At 38.0% G+C, this 14,490-nt stretch overlaps 1 protein-coding gene across 5 annotated transcripts in view; it reads right to left on the bottom strand.

Annotated features, from left to right (window-relative positions):
• Nucleotides 1-14,490, bottom strand: part of EGF (epidermal growth factor) — a 60,920-nt gene that overhangs the window by 30,407 nt on the left and 16,023 nt on the right. For all 5 annotated transcript variants that reach the window (XM_074905446.1, XM_074905448.1, XM_074905447.1 and 2 more), the window contains exons 5-11: nt 12,521-12,751; nt 11,538-11,740; nt 6,798-6,923; nt 5,673-5,795; nt 3,094-3,216; nt 1,738-1,863; nt 619-755 (exon numbers count right to left, since the gene is read on the bottom strand). In XM_074905446.1, the coding sequence (XP_074761547.1) occupies nt 619-755; nt 1,738-1,863; nt 3,094-3,216; nt 5,673-5,795; nt 6,798-6,923; nt 11,538-11,740; nt 12,521-12,751 (1,069 nt within the window). The remainder of the gene's footprint in view (nt 1-618; nt 756-1,737; nt 1,864-3,093; nt 3,217-5,672; nt 5,796-6,797; nt 6,924-11,537; nt 11,741-12,520; nt 12,752-14,490) is intronic.

Raw genomic sequence — 14,490 nt, forward strand, 5'->3', positions numbered from 1 at the left:
AGCACTGGGATGCGGCCACACAAATGGCTCTTTACGCAGAGAAGACTCCTGTTTTCAACAGCAATAACTTGTAATATGAGCAGTATCTTTCATAAGAGCGATAAACCAGCGAGTGTTCAACAGTTTTGTTTAACAATGACAGGACATGGGAAGTAATTCTCGTTAAGATTACTCTTACATTTAGTAGGGTTTATGGGAGGTACAGGAAAAAAAAGATACTGCTGCTTTTACAGCTACCCAGTGAAAAACCAAAACAAACCAAAAAAACCAAACCACAATATATTTCCAGAAAACTGTACAGAAATCTTAGGAGAAAGCTATCAATCACACAAAAGTTCTTTGAAATTGAAATCATGCCTGAAGTGAATTTAGAAATCCAAATTCTCTGTGAACTAGCCATGTCAATGTGCAAAGCACATTCACTCGGTAAGTAAAGGGTGAAATTCTTCAACTAGTATTTAGCATCCTTTACCAGTTGTGCTCCTGGACAGACCACAGAACGATGAGCAGCATCAACATGTAATCTGGATCACTGACAGCAGAAAGGTTAAGGCACATGGAAGCCCAATCCATTTGTCCTTGCAACACTTCAAAATCCTCTCATTTTTAATGCCTTACCTTATTTTCCACCGGGTCAGAGTCTAGTGCTAAGACTATTCCCATCTGCCAGTCAAGTAAACTTGCATAATCTGTTCCATCAAAACCGATCTGTCGGATATCTTGGCCATTTGCAAATAACAAAAATGGTTTAGGACCTGTTGATGAAAATTTGCACATACATTAATGCCACTCGATTCAAAGTGATCCCTAGTCTGCATTAGTACCTGACTAACACTGTAAGTAAATAACAGTAGAAGAAAAAATGAGGAACAGGAGCACAAAGAAATTAAGGCCTTTGTGCTACATTCCACTTGCCTCAGAAATGAAAGGTAAATGTAAATATAGGTTCTCAGCATCAGTGCCTTGCCCAGAATTTGTGATAAAGGCAGTCACTAGCCCTGCTGCATTTCACACTGAGTTAGCCTCAAGACAACTTTCCCTCTGCATTTCACAGCATCACCATAAATGCCAGGACAATTGTCTTTTGCATGAGAAGCCTTTCACGGTAAAAGCGAGAAAAACGCGGTCCTCCAAAAAATAAAGCTTTTGCTTAATTCTTGAAACAAATCACAAATTTCTCTTTCCTCCTCTCTCACATGCAACTGCTTACGCCTTACTGTTCACCAGGGTCTGCCCTTTTCTCAGAAGAAACAGCAGGGTCTGGAATCCAAACATGCACATCAAATACCTGGGCTTCCTGGGACCGGGGTGGGGGGGGGTGGGGGGAATATCCTTGTAGGGAAGGTCCTTCAACAGGCTATTTCCTGCCCTGTTCTCAAAATGTAGACACCTCAACCCCAGTTCTTTCACTGGGCAGAATCTACACCCACATTTATATGAAGGCACAAAAACCTGAATACTGCAGATAGACCTCTGCAGTATGGGAGCCCACAGTGAAATGCAGAAGTTGGACAACAGACTGAATCTTCTGTGAGGGAGACTGAACCATAAACTGGCGCTCGTTCTGGTATGTTCCCAAAATAGGTTATTTTTCCAAACAACTAATACTTCCCAATTTTCACAAAGTAACCTAAAACCAGTGCAAAGATAGATCCCAATTATGCAATTCACTCTAAAGGTCTCTAAAATGGTTTTGCTTCTATGGGCAGAAACATGCAAGCACACCAAGATACTGACCTATGGCAGTGCAGTGCTTTCTGTCTCGCTGAAGCTTATATCCAGGAAAACAAGCACACTCCCAGGAGAATGGGCTTAAAGAAGAACATATCTGACTACAGCCACCATTATCTGGAGATGTACAACCTTAAACAGAGCATTTGAAAAATGTAACTTAGTCACTCTAAGAAAAAAAAAAAACAAAAAAAAAAAACCAAACAACAAAATCAGAGTTATAAGTAAGAGAACAATTCACTCTGGTTAGGATTTTTACAGTGCAAAGCACCTCAGTGACTGATAGATTTACTGAAAGGCCATCTGCTGGAAGCAGAAGTCTAGTCAAGTGAAAGCGAAGTAATTGCAACTTCTTCCAGAGTTTTTCCTGAAAATTCACAACACAGGATCAGGGGGTGGAGGGGTGGTATAGAGGAAGAGGGCTTCCATGTGTTCGTTATTTCAAATAATTCTTTCTCCCATTCAAAGCTAATCCCTTCTACAATAGAGTAACAAATCTTATTAGACTTTGCACTCCATGCAAAGAAACAGCAAATTAATGCCATTGTCTCCCCAGAAGTTAACTAGGCTAGAATGGTGAACTGATACTTTTTAATACAGCAAAGCAAGATTTCATACAAAAAAAAAAAAAAAAAAAAAGCGCTATACTTTCTTCTTGGGGCTGTACAATGGTTATAGCCTCAAAGCCAACCTGAGCTTACTCAGTGGAGTGTCCCTACCAAAACAGCAACACTGACTGAATCTATCTATACAGTACAGTCCACAATATGTAAGGGATGTAAAAGAGGACAGGGACATTAATGGAGCTATCTCAATCCCTAAAACTCAAAAGCTACAGTTCAAGAGCTATAATCCCTTGAATTTGGAAAGCCTGATGGAATGGGAAATGACAGATTAGTGGGTATAGCAGCTTCAAATATTCTCACTGCAAAAATTCCAGTTTGGGGTAATTAGATGAAATTGCTGTAAGTTAGAGAGGCTCTAAAGTTGGGTTGCACGATGTCAATAAAGTAATCATCAGATTTCACGCAAGCCCTGATTTTATACCTATATTTCCCCTCAAATATAAATTTTAGATGTCTCCTGCAACAAATATCTGGCAGATGTCTTGATCTGTGCTGACAAACAGAAGAATTTGTCCTGCAAACTTTGGATGTTGCTGCTAAGAAAAATCTATTAATAACTGAAGATAAATATTGCTCTTCTCAGCACTCAAAACACCTGACATTCCATTGCTTCCTATCTTGTACAATCATTTATAGCTGTGTAAAATGAGAGTAAAATGCCTTCATTCACTTCTGTCTGTCAGTGCCAAGAATAAACAGTTTGGCAGTCACTACATCTAGAAAAAAAGTTACTTACCAGTGCATGCTTTGCCATCCATTTTGAGTAAAGATCCTTCAGGACAAAAACAAACAGGCCCTCTAGATGTTTGAAGGCAACCATGGCTACATTCGGTGTCATTACTTGTACAGGAAATTAGCTCTACAGTAATTTAAAGAGGAAAAAAAAATCTTAAATTATGATAAAATTTTTTACTAGGCTCCCCAAAAGAGATTTTAACACTTTCTTACATACCAAAAGAAAAAAAAGAAAGAAAAAAGACAAAAAATTAAAAGTATGATGTTGAGAGTACAACACTTCTGTGGTCCTTCTGTGGTTTCTTTTGTTTTTTCCAATTTTCTTTCCCACCTTCTCCTAATTATAGCAAAGGAGAAAATCAAAATTGCTTGGTCCTAAGCCATTATACTGATCAGCTTCAAATTTTCCAAAATTTTATGAAGATGTATTATCAAAATAGAGATAATTTAGAAAACTTTCTTTGTTACATTTCATCAAAAAGAGATCAGGTTTCGAAGACTAGAAGTTATCCTGAAAGAATAAGTATAAAACACAAAGAGAGTGAGTAAAAACTTCTTTCCTACTACTCCAAGGGTTACAATGAAAACAGGAGATGAACCTTCCAGAAATAAAGCTGTGTTCCTTAGTGGCATCTTTTGAACTGTTAGGGGAAAAACTATATGAGGACCTGGCAACAGCTTTCCTTTCCATTATAATTGTTGGAGTGCCAACATTTTTTTAAATATTTCTTTAATTCAGTTTCACAGGATATGCTTCTTTCACCTTCTGTATTGCAGTGCTGCATCTCTTTATGCCAATTCTAGTGCCATATGGCAACACCCGCCGGAAGACTGGAACTAATGCAAGTTTCCCACAGCTGCTTCTTTGAATCAGTTGCATCCACTGGCTTAAAGGGTGCATAGCTGTTGCAAATATTGCTTCTCCAGGGCAACTGCACTCTGGACTGGATTGTTCCAAACCCTTAAGCACAGTGAAGAGGGTCAAGAAACTGATCTTGTGTTTCTTTCTGACCGCAGCTTGTGGCTTTAGATGGAGTTTCATAAAGGACTTCAAGGACAAAGCATCAAAATGTCTCGTCAGCATGTGGACTTCTCACCTTGCATCCCTCTTTCTCTCAAGTTGCGTAGCTGGTGACACATCTGCCTTGTGCTGCAGTAGTTAAGCAGTTATACTGTCCATGCTGCATCCCTAGCCTGTGTTAGAAAAACATTATTTTCTACCTAATTTAAGCCGCTCAAAATGGAGGCATATAGTTCAAGCTAGTTATCCAGAGTAGGACTGAGTTGCACAGTGTCTAAGTGTTGTTTTGGACAGAAAAGGATATCCCACCTCCCAGTAGCCTCTGGCTGCAGGTCTCTGATAGGTCTGTCACATCTGGCTGCCTTCTGCAGCTGTCACAGGCATGCTGGACCCCCACATTTTCATCACTGAATCCTGCTTCTGGCTCCCTCTTAATAGAGAGGGAGAAGTGGCTCTTGGAGGTCTAAAATAGATAGACTGATGGCTAGAGTCTGTTAGACTCTATGGCTACAGTTACTCTCTAGTAGTGATATTTAATATACCCTAGGTCCTAATCCTGCCATGATTCAGACTGAACTCATTGGTGTGCACTGGCACTTCTTGGGGCATATACCAAAGTTTTATTTCCATGGAAAAAAGGTAGAAGGACTTTTGTCTATGTTTCACTTCATTATGAAATAGAAATATCCCAAGACCTCAAAATTTGGATGCATTTCACATTTTATGTTCTAGGCTTACTTTAGAAAAGCTTTTCATTTATAGACTGAATATACACAGTGCTGCATAAAGGGAGAAAAAAACCCCTTCACCTTTGACTCTTACTATGACTAAAATATGGTCCTTGAAGACTACTGACAGACAGATTTTTTTTTTTTTACCTTCATTTATCTGTTCTCTGTATTTAGTTTACTCACATTCATCCAACTTCAGAGAAATTCTTGCTTTACATAGGTATGTTATATGAATAAGTTCTCTCAGGCATACTTCTTATATATAATTTAATTGATAAAAGAAAAAAAACCACCACAGGTGCAGCAGATCCCCAGAATAAACAACTTTATGCGTACTTCTGTGTGTCTTACTGGTTGTGAACAGATGCACATGCATCTAATCTCAGTAATGTGATGCACATTAGCAATGCTATCAACCCTTATCTGAAGAAAAAAAAGATAATGCTGTAAGCTGCTTATTCAGAGGCTGTGTGAATTCTTATGCAGGATAACCAGAGTGAGCCCAATTCAGAGACAACATTTAAAATTATATATCTGCTTATCCACCTAGAATGCATCACAGAGCCTCATCTGAGCGAAGATGTCTCTCTGGAGATCTGACTCTTTTTTTTGCTCCTGAAGAGGCTCGCACTTGATCACTCACGTGTAACTTACACTTCCTTAAACATGGCATCTGAGTTTGGTTCACTCAGTTTAAGCTGATCCTACTTACATAATAAGGGATTGGAAGTGAGCAAGGCAACACACAAAACTTTCAGCCGTTCCAGTGTTAAATGAGGATCCTTTCCAATATGATATTCAAAGTGTTTATGTATTACTGCTACTTACCATGACATGTTTTCCTATCAGGCAGCAGAACAAAGCCTCTTGGGCAGGTGCAATAATAAGAACCGGGGATGTTCACACAGCCCAAAGTACATCCGTGATTCCAGAACCCACATTCATTGATATCTACCAAAAGAAGCACTTGCTGTCAGAATAACATCATCAACCAGTCTCAGGGAATTAGGTTAATGAAACAGACTAAGAGTCTTCAAGAAGTACCTTTTATTCCCATTCATTTTACAAAAACACGTTGGTCCTAATAAATGATAAAAAAGCAAGTTTGCAGACCTTATTTAAATAAGCTTTAAAAACCTTCTAGTAAAACCTCCTCAGGCTGCACTTATTCAGCATACATGTCCAGAGGACATTCAAAAGTATCCCTTCTCATACAGACTCCAGTGCCAGTTACATCCTGTGTGCACCCAAAAAAATGTATACTAGACACTTCCTTCAAACAAAAAATACTTTTAAAAGTTTTCCCCCAACATGACTCAAGTAAAACTCTCAAAACACAGAAGCGGTTTAGAGGCTGAAATCCAGAAAACAGTCCTGGTGAGTTTCCTGAAAACCGGATGGCTGTTGCTCTGGCAGGTGTGTAAATCCTGTAAGCTAGGAATTTTGATGCCTTTATGTCTTTTCAAATCTGGTCATGTAGTGAAGATGCTTCTAAAAGTGATATGTTAGCTATTATTTATACTGAGGTTAGATTTTTATTAAAACAATCCAGATTAAAACGTTTAGAAGCATGTTAAGAATTTGTATCTTTTTTGAAAGACAACCATCTTGTTGCAGGATTTTTCAGTGTTTCACCTTTGGTGATATATCTGTTTTAATTTTTATTTTAAAATTAAATAAGCACCCATAAGCATGTCTATTTATCTGAAGCTCCTCTAACCACTCAGGCTAAAACCAAAATTTTTTGCAAGAGTAACACTTGTGACATTTTCATAGGTCTCCTTTAGACTATTTCAGAAGGATAGAAATAGGAAGGATACAAAACTGAAATGCACAACTGGAATTTTTAAGACCTCAGGGTGATTTTTCATACTCAAGATACGAATAAAGTAAAAGAACAGAAGAATTTGTTCATCTGATGGAATAAAGCTGATAGGAGAATCGCATAATTACCTTCACAAAACTGCTTATTTCGACTTAAAATAAAGCCACTAGAACATTTACATCGATGAGTCCTTGAGTCTGGCCTGCAGATTCTTCTTCTGCACTTTTCTTTGTTCAAATCACAGGTTTCTTTTTCTGGAAGAACAAATGTAGTGTAAATGTAATGGAGTTCTTGTTCTTACCAAACTTCAAGGAGAAACTATTTTGAGCAAAGCTGCTCAGTGATATGTGTTCTTCTCAGCAGTTCTTGCTCAACCCAAGGAACTTTTTACTAATAAAAAATCTATTATTTTCTATTAGTAAAATCAGGCCAAAAAGTCACTATAAAAAGTAAAGTGCTTGGAAGACTAAGAGTAGGGCTATGTGAATGATCATTTCTAGCTCCATGTCAGCACAAGCAGATCCAGAGAGAGCCTGAAGTAGGGGATGGTTTGGTCTGGGTGCCTACCTATAGTGACTATGAAAGGAAAAACATTGCATAGCAGGCTTCACATGCCACCAGTACTGCACAGTATTACATGTTGCCAGGCTCTGTAAAACACTCAGCAAGAAGACAGTGGCAGAGAGCACACATGCAAAAACAGAGAGAAGAGATATTAAAAAGAGAGAAAGCATACAAAGACTGGGCATTATTAGCACAAAGCAGCGCTCAAGTCTCATGTTATTTAACAAAAAATAGCTTGACAAATCATAATGGTCATACGTTTCATCTGGACAAAAAGTATTGGCGTAGTTTAGAGCATCTTTGTATTGGAGTGGATCCTGCTTTCTGACTATGAGAAATACAAATCTTGAACTCAGATTTAAAACTCAGAATGTTTCTGATGTCCAACAAGATATGTTCAAAGTTTCTTCAAAGGAAGTGGAAAAAAGAACCCAACAGATCCCCAGAAACCTTCCTCCTTCTCCTGCTTCACACAAAAAGGCAGATACTCAGCTAAACTTTTCCATGGGAAGAATTTGCAGGGCCTCGTGCCTGTGCTCAGATATCTTCTATTGGTGGTGGTTTTGCAGATATGCAACACTCATGGTTTTATTTTTGCCTTCCAAACTATTACTATTTCTTCTAATCTTCCTAATCTTCTTCTGGGGTTGCCTGCCCCCTTCCCAAGCTAAGAATAGAGGAACTGCTGGTACTGAGTGTGGCTGTGCAGCCACCCACACACACTGTCTTTGCCCTGTGCTGTCTGTGTAATATATAAGAAATCACGGGCTCATACAGGCAAAGAAGTTTGTATGTGAACAATTTTCATGTGCTACTTCCAATTCACACCCTAAATTCCAAGATATGAAAAGCGGCATAATAGTTAAGTTTGACATTTAATCTTCTGTTAGCCACAACAGAGAAAATGCCAGCCATTTGATGGAATGACAGCTCACATCTGTAAAAGACTGAAATAATTTCCAGACGGACACTTCAGCTTGGCTGAAATCAACACTGCACTTACTTGTATCAAGCTGATTAATTCTTTTCTAACAAAATTTGTATCACTAAATGAAAAATTATGGATGGATGACTAGACAGATATTATTTGTGTTATTAAGCACGTTAGCTTTTGAGAGATTTGAATCTGACAGTTTTGGCTGAGCCTCTCTTTTTGTAGAAATAGTTTTGAACTGGACCCTTAATCTTTGTCCTTGCTGCAACTGAATTAGGACATACAGTAGTGGAGTGTCTACTCCTCAAAAATAGAACTCATTAGAATGACGAAAGTGCATGTACATGCAATCACAAAACAATACAAACAAGAAACAAGACCGCATTTTAGGCTGCATCTTATGCTTATCACTGTTGCTGGTTGGTTGTCCCTTTCTTGTACCATTATTGGTCTAATGAGATCTAAGACACTCGGGAGTTACAGGAGAAATAACAGAAAAAATAATTTTGCCATTTGGGCAATCTCAAGAAGAAATTCTTCTTTAAGAGAATAATTATTAGAACTTGATATTGTCAAATCAATATGCAAAAAGAAAAAACCAATCACATTTCAAAACTTAAAGTGAATGGTGGTTAAATTATGAATCACAAAGTTTTTAAGGTAATCTGTTCTGGAAGAATAACCGTTATGAAATAAACTTTCTAGCTGGTTTGGGTTTTGTGGGGTTTCCCCCCCCCAGCACTTCTCTTCTATGGAAATGGGTGTTCTCACAAAATAGCCTGGTGCTCATATCTTACACTGGAAAGAAACACAACAAAATTCCTCTAAAAAAAATAACCTAAGTGTACTGGATATCATTAATCTGTCAAAGAAGATACTTTAAAAAGTTCCAGAGGCAGTCTTTGAGATTTTAAGGTAAATAAGTGTGAAGAACATTCCATCAGTCATTTATGAATACATATACTGTCACCAAATCTATGGTTAGCTGTTAAAGAGAGTTGAAGTAAATTAGAGGTCATCTTCCAGATACTGCTGTACTAAAGTTGTTGTGTGGGGTTATGCCAAATCCATAGCTGAATTAATGTTCTTCTCTGTACTTACTGGCCCTGACCAATCCAGGAAAGTGTTTTGAAAGAGAAAGGGAAGAGGGGACATGAGAAATTAAAGTAGTAAAGTAAATAATCCATATTCCAGTAAAAAATCAAATCATGTCAGTTGAGCACTTCTCATCAGTTCCCTTTTCGTCTGAAGAAACTCACTTGCTATCTGCTTTAAAGAAGGTCTGGTAATTCACAGCTGGCACTACTTTGCACCATACACTTTCTTAGCTTGTACAAAGCATCCAATTAGTCTAGGTATGCTTTTATCTCCAGGTTTCTCTGTTGTAAGATCAGCTATAAATCTCATTTGTACTCCAGGCTCATTAGTACTCCTTTCATCCCAGTTCTTGCACTGGATAAGTCAAGCAGCGTACATGCAAAGTCAAAAAGGATCATCTGGATTCAGCCCATTAAGCTTATTTCTACTCTATCACTTCCCAGATGTTTTTACAAGAAGGTATTTGGAATTAAAAAAAAAAAAAAAAAAGCCTACTGCTGATAACACTTACTGTCATATAAAAATTTACTAAATAGATTGGAAATATACAAGTATATAGTGCAAAGCTTTTAAAAACACCTGTGGTTTATTTATTAATAAAGTTGGGGAAATCCTTTTTTTCCAGTGGAAAGAGAAATACCAGAAAGCAGCGTATTCTGGTGGAAGAAGTGGAGTTTATCTTCCAAGAGAAGAATAAAAGCTAAGTGCCCACAGTCAATGAAATTATGCTACACACTCTCATGGAGAGGGCATAAGTAACACAACTGATAGCCCCTGAGGTTCAAGAGACCACCACTATCATGAACTACTTTGCTTGGTAATTGTTTCTTCCTCTCCATCTTCATGCATATGCATACATGGTGACAGACACCCAAGGAGGCCTCATGAGACCTTCCAAATCTCATTGTAACAACCCTGAGATGTGTGGACATACCACCGCCTGCTCCACAGACATATCCTTCCCTAGTTATTCTGTGTGAGAGCACCAAAGTTATCAGCTGAAAAAAATGCTTCTGTTTGTCAGGATGACTGTTTTCCATGAGAGATGCACAGAACAGGTATTGTCTCTGAATGCAGGCTCCCTGTGTTTGCAAGTATAAACTTGATTTCCAGGAACAATTTCTCTTCTGCATCTCAACAGCTATTTGCACTGCAAACAAAGCATTTGCAGGGGAAGTTCCCTTGAAGATTTTGATTTTCCCACTCAGACCAGGCTTCAAGAAGCAGAGACAGTATGGTACCCTATAAAGATGTTGGCTGACATGAAGAAAGACAAAGTTTATTTTATAGTAGATATTTAGAAATGGTTCAAGAGAAATATTTACAGCTTCATTTTGCTCATACAAAACGCCACTATTTCATTCAAATGTCTTTATATCACCGATACATTTTTGGAACACATGGCCATCTTTCCCTTGGGAGTTCTGCAACACATAAATGCCTCTGTGCTGTTTGCTCAGTTGTTCATATCCAAAAAAACTGGTGACAAAAGCTATTCCTTTAAACCAAGAATACCCTATGTCTGCTTTCCAGAGATCAGTGAACAGGACATTATTTCCCCTGGACACCCCTCACTTCCTACTGCCTCAGCAGGAATCCTCGAGGAGGGTGAGCAATCCATAGTCAACTACCCTCATTTTCTGATCCACAGTGAAAGGCAGCAACATGAACACCTCATACTGTAGGCTGCAACTGATATCAACTAAAGAGACCCAAGGCTCCTATTTCATGGTTACTATGGCAACTTCAAGTTTGTCTAAAACAGGCTGACTCTTAATCCAGCCATTTCACAGCAAAACTGAGACATCTACAGTATTACTTGTAGGACATGCTATGCACTTAAAATCCTTCAGTGCCATAATAATTGGAGAGTTTTAGATGTACATTAGAATAAAACTTCCAGAAAGGAGCAGACATTTGATGAAGATAATCTCCATGGAAGATTGAAAAGCTGTATGCTTTGTGCATTTAGCAGGAAAGTATAAAAACATCTTTCAGTAACCAAAGAGAAGAGAAGGAGAAAATCACATTTATCTTCACGTGTACTCAGCTTATTGAAATGAGCAGTTCATGTTCAGCACACTTCCAGCCTGATACTCCAGCTGGAGTTACAAACACCAAGTGGGATTGTGGATCACTGAAGTTAAAGGAAAACTTTTTCCTTGACTCCACCGAGGCATGGAATTTTGCTGAAGAAAGCTGTTACTGTGAAAAATTGGAGTGTATAACATTATTATTCTCACACATACAAGTGTATCATTAGTTTACTTACCAAAATCCTGAGAATCTGTTCTTGCACCTGGCTGTTTAAATGGATGTACCACTTTTATTTCCACTGGTGGAAAAAATGATGGCTTCAGGCTAATTGAGACTACAACTTTTCCAGTATACTTGTTGGCTCTCCATATCATACCAGATTTCAACTCTGAATAGTACAGATGCTCAGCAAAGAGAGACATACCAAGCAATTGATGTCTACAACAAAGGGAAATAACACAAAGTGCTACATTACCTGATCCCTATGTATTTACTTTCACATTTTCTGAGCGCCTAGTTCAGTCAAGTTCACTCTAAATGACCTTTCTCTGTATTCTTATATATATATGTATCTTACATTATTTTATATACATGAGAATCAATGGGGTGCCAGAGTCATTCCCAAATAACCCAGCACATAAAATCTTGCAGAGTTGCAAGAAATAAATGCAAACTGGACAACCTGTTGGGCAGGACAGTTTTCACCACATCTGATGATGTTTGCTGGAGAGCCTGAGCACAGGCTTGAGCTTCCCTGCCTGGCAGCTAAGGAGGACAACAGGCTTAGAGGAGGATAGGAAAGACCTGCTCTAGCTCAGTCTCTTGAGTACAGCTCAGACACCTGAGCTCACCCACTGTGACCTTGGACAAATCATTTAATCTTTTTTTTTTTTATTCTTTATCTGCAGAAAAAGTCTACTAATACACACTCAGAGAGGATTTCTAAGGTAGTTATCATCTGCTAATAGTTAAGAAGTTATCATTTGCTAAAAGCTTGGAAAATGGAGAGTACTGAGTGCCACTATTACCCTTACAAAAGTGATTTTTTTCCATTTTGTTATCAGTAGTTTTAGATTTACAGTTACAGGCCACATGCACTACAGTTTATACTCCTTATTGGGTTATGAACTGACAAAATAAAGGGAGAATGAGGAAGAGAGCTTAAATGCATTCCCGGGAAATGAGTGGGGTTTTTCTGACAAACTCATGAATACTCACTGGACAGAGTTTTTGAGCAAATGAACAGCTCCTCCATCATAGTTGCATGACGCAATATGGGAAATCTCTTTCCTGTGGTCATATTGGATCCAGTAGAGCCTTGTGTCAACCAAATCTAGTGAGATAGCCTTTATTCTTTCTGTCGTTCTTAAAACAGTTCTCACATCACTTCCACTGAGGGACACTCGGTGTATGCTGGAAACTGTACCATCTGAAGACCAAAATAATAGCCTGCAGGCAAGAGAGACATGTTTTGAAAACAAACAAACAAACAAACCAACCCAACCAAACAAAAAAATTTGCAAGATCACATCACTGCTACACACTCCTTGTTTAGTTGCTCCTGTATACCGAATTTCTCAGTGCTTTCAGAACCAAAACTAATAAAACAAGAGGCTTCCTTAATATGTCCTCACCTATTTCAGGGAAGCTCCATATACCTCTTCCCTTAACATAGCTCTGTTAAGAATAGAAATAATTTTTGACAACAAAGCATTGTCTGCTGAACAGAAGCAATGTTACCACATGTTTTGTTACAGTTGTTTTCTTATTTTAACAAGTATGTTTCTATCAGAGACTGTATAACTCTGTTCAGGAAGCAATGAGATACTAGAAATTTCTCTCATGTAGGTCAAGCAGGAATCAGCCCAGCTTAACCGCAAAGCACTACTGTCTGTCTCTCTGCTTTGTTTGGCCATGCGGTCAGAGAAGGAAACTGAAATAACCTCTCAAATCTATGAGGAACTCTTGCAAACTTGGGGAAAGGCACGTCTTTGAGGCAGATCTGCATTCCCTCTCCCTCTGGCAAGGAGTCTATCCCCAGAAACTCTAGTTGAACACATCATTCAAGTGCTTAAATTAAAAATACTATTTCCATTCTTGTTCTCATTTCTTTCTACCTTCCTGCTGGTTATAGCAGCCAGACGATGCTGTTATTAAATTAAGACACAGTCGAAATACAGCTCCAATACTCAAAATAGTTATGCACTGAAGCTACTTATATATCAAGTTATTAATGGATCAGAACCCAGATTTACCAATGTGACTAAGGTTAACAACAGTTCTTCCAAAATAGCAAGTTATCCCTCATTCATGTATTTTTGAATGTTTGGATTTAGGTTCTTTGCTTGGGTTTCTTATGCACAAAAATTCCAAGAAGCATCATCATTTTGCCTTGTCTTCACAAAACTGCAGAATTTGTATGCTACAATGTAGCATAAAGTCAACTTTACTATGTTTATATTAATAATTTGCTAAAGGCCCCAGAATGGATTAGACCTCACTGGCAAGATATTATACTAAATCAGTGGGAATAATCCTCACAGGTTTTCCTCACTGTTACATAGCCTACAGTTATCATAGGTTATTAATGTATAGGTGAAAACATGTTTCCAGAACAGCCCAATTTTATACTGTTATTTTAAAATACTTCATTAATACCTGCTTGCATTTCTATAGCACCTGTTATTTAAGAAACATCACTACTCTGTAAGTTTGGGCAAATGGTAGGAGTCACTTTTTACAGACAAGGAAACCAAGAAACAAAGGTTGTTATAGTCTTTATGCACAACTTTGGCAAATCAGTGTAGGGACAGGATAATACAAGAACAAACAGGAAGACAGAAGAAGAATGAAGATTAGAAACTGGCTTTACTGTATTTGCCCTCTATTTTTCTTTAGTCTTAATTGTTATTTTTCAGCATTTCTAAAGACCATTTAAAAAAATAAATCAATCTTACAGCAATAGTTATATTATTGCTACTTAAATAATCCTATCTCTGCTAATATCCAGACATATCTTTTGAGGAAAACTGTTATTAGGGTATCTCATTGACCTTACTTACTTAAGAGTTGCACAGGTTTGAAGGAAGATATTGTTAATATCAAACTTAGTTCATGTTTATGCCTGCACACATAAACATACTGGAGGTTGAATTCACTTCTCACTAAAAATAGAGCCCTCAGAGTTT

Source organism: Athene noctua, chromosome 4 (genome assembly GCF_965140245.1).
Source record: "Athene noctua chromosome 4, bAthNoc1.hap1.1, whole genome shotgun sequence".
Taxonomy (NCBI): domain Eukaryota; kingdom Metazoa; phylum Chordata; class Aves; order Strigiformes; family Strigidae; genus Athene; species Athene noctua.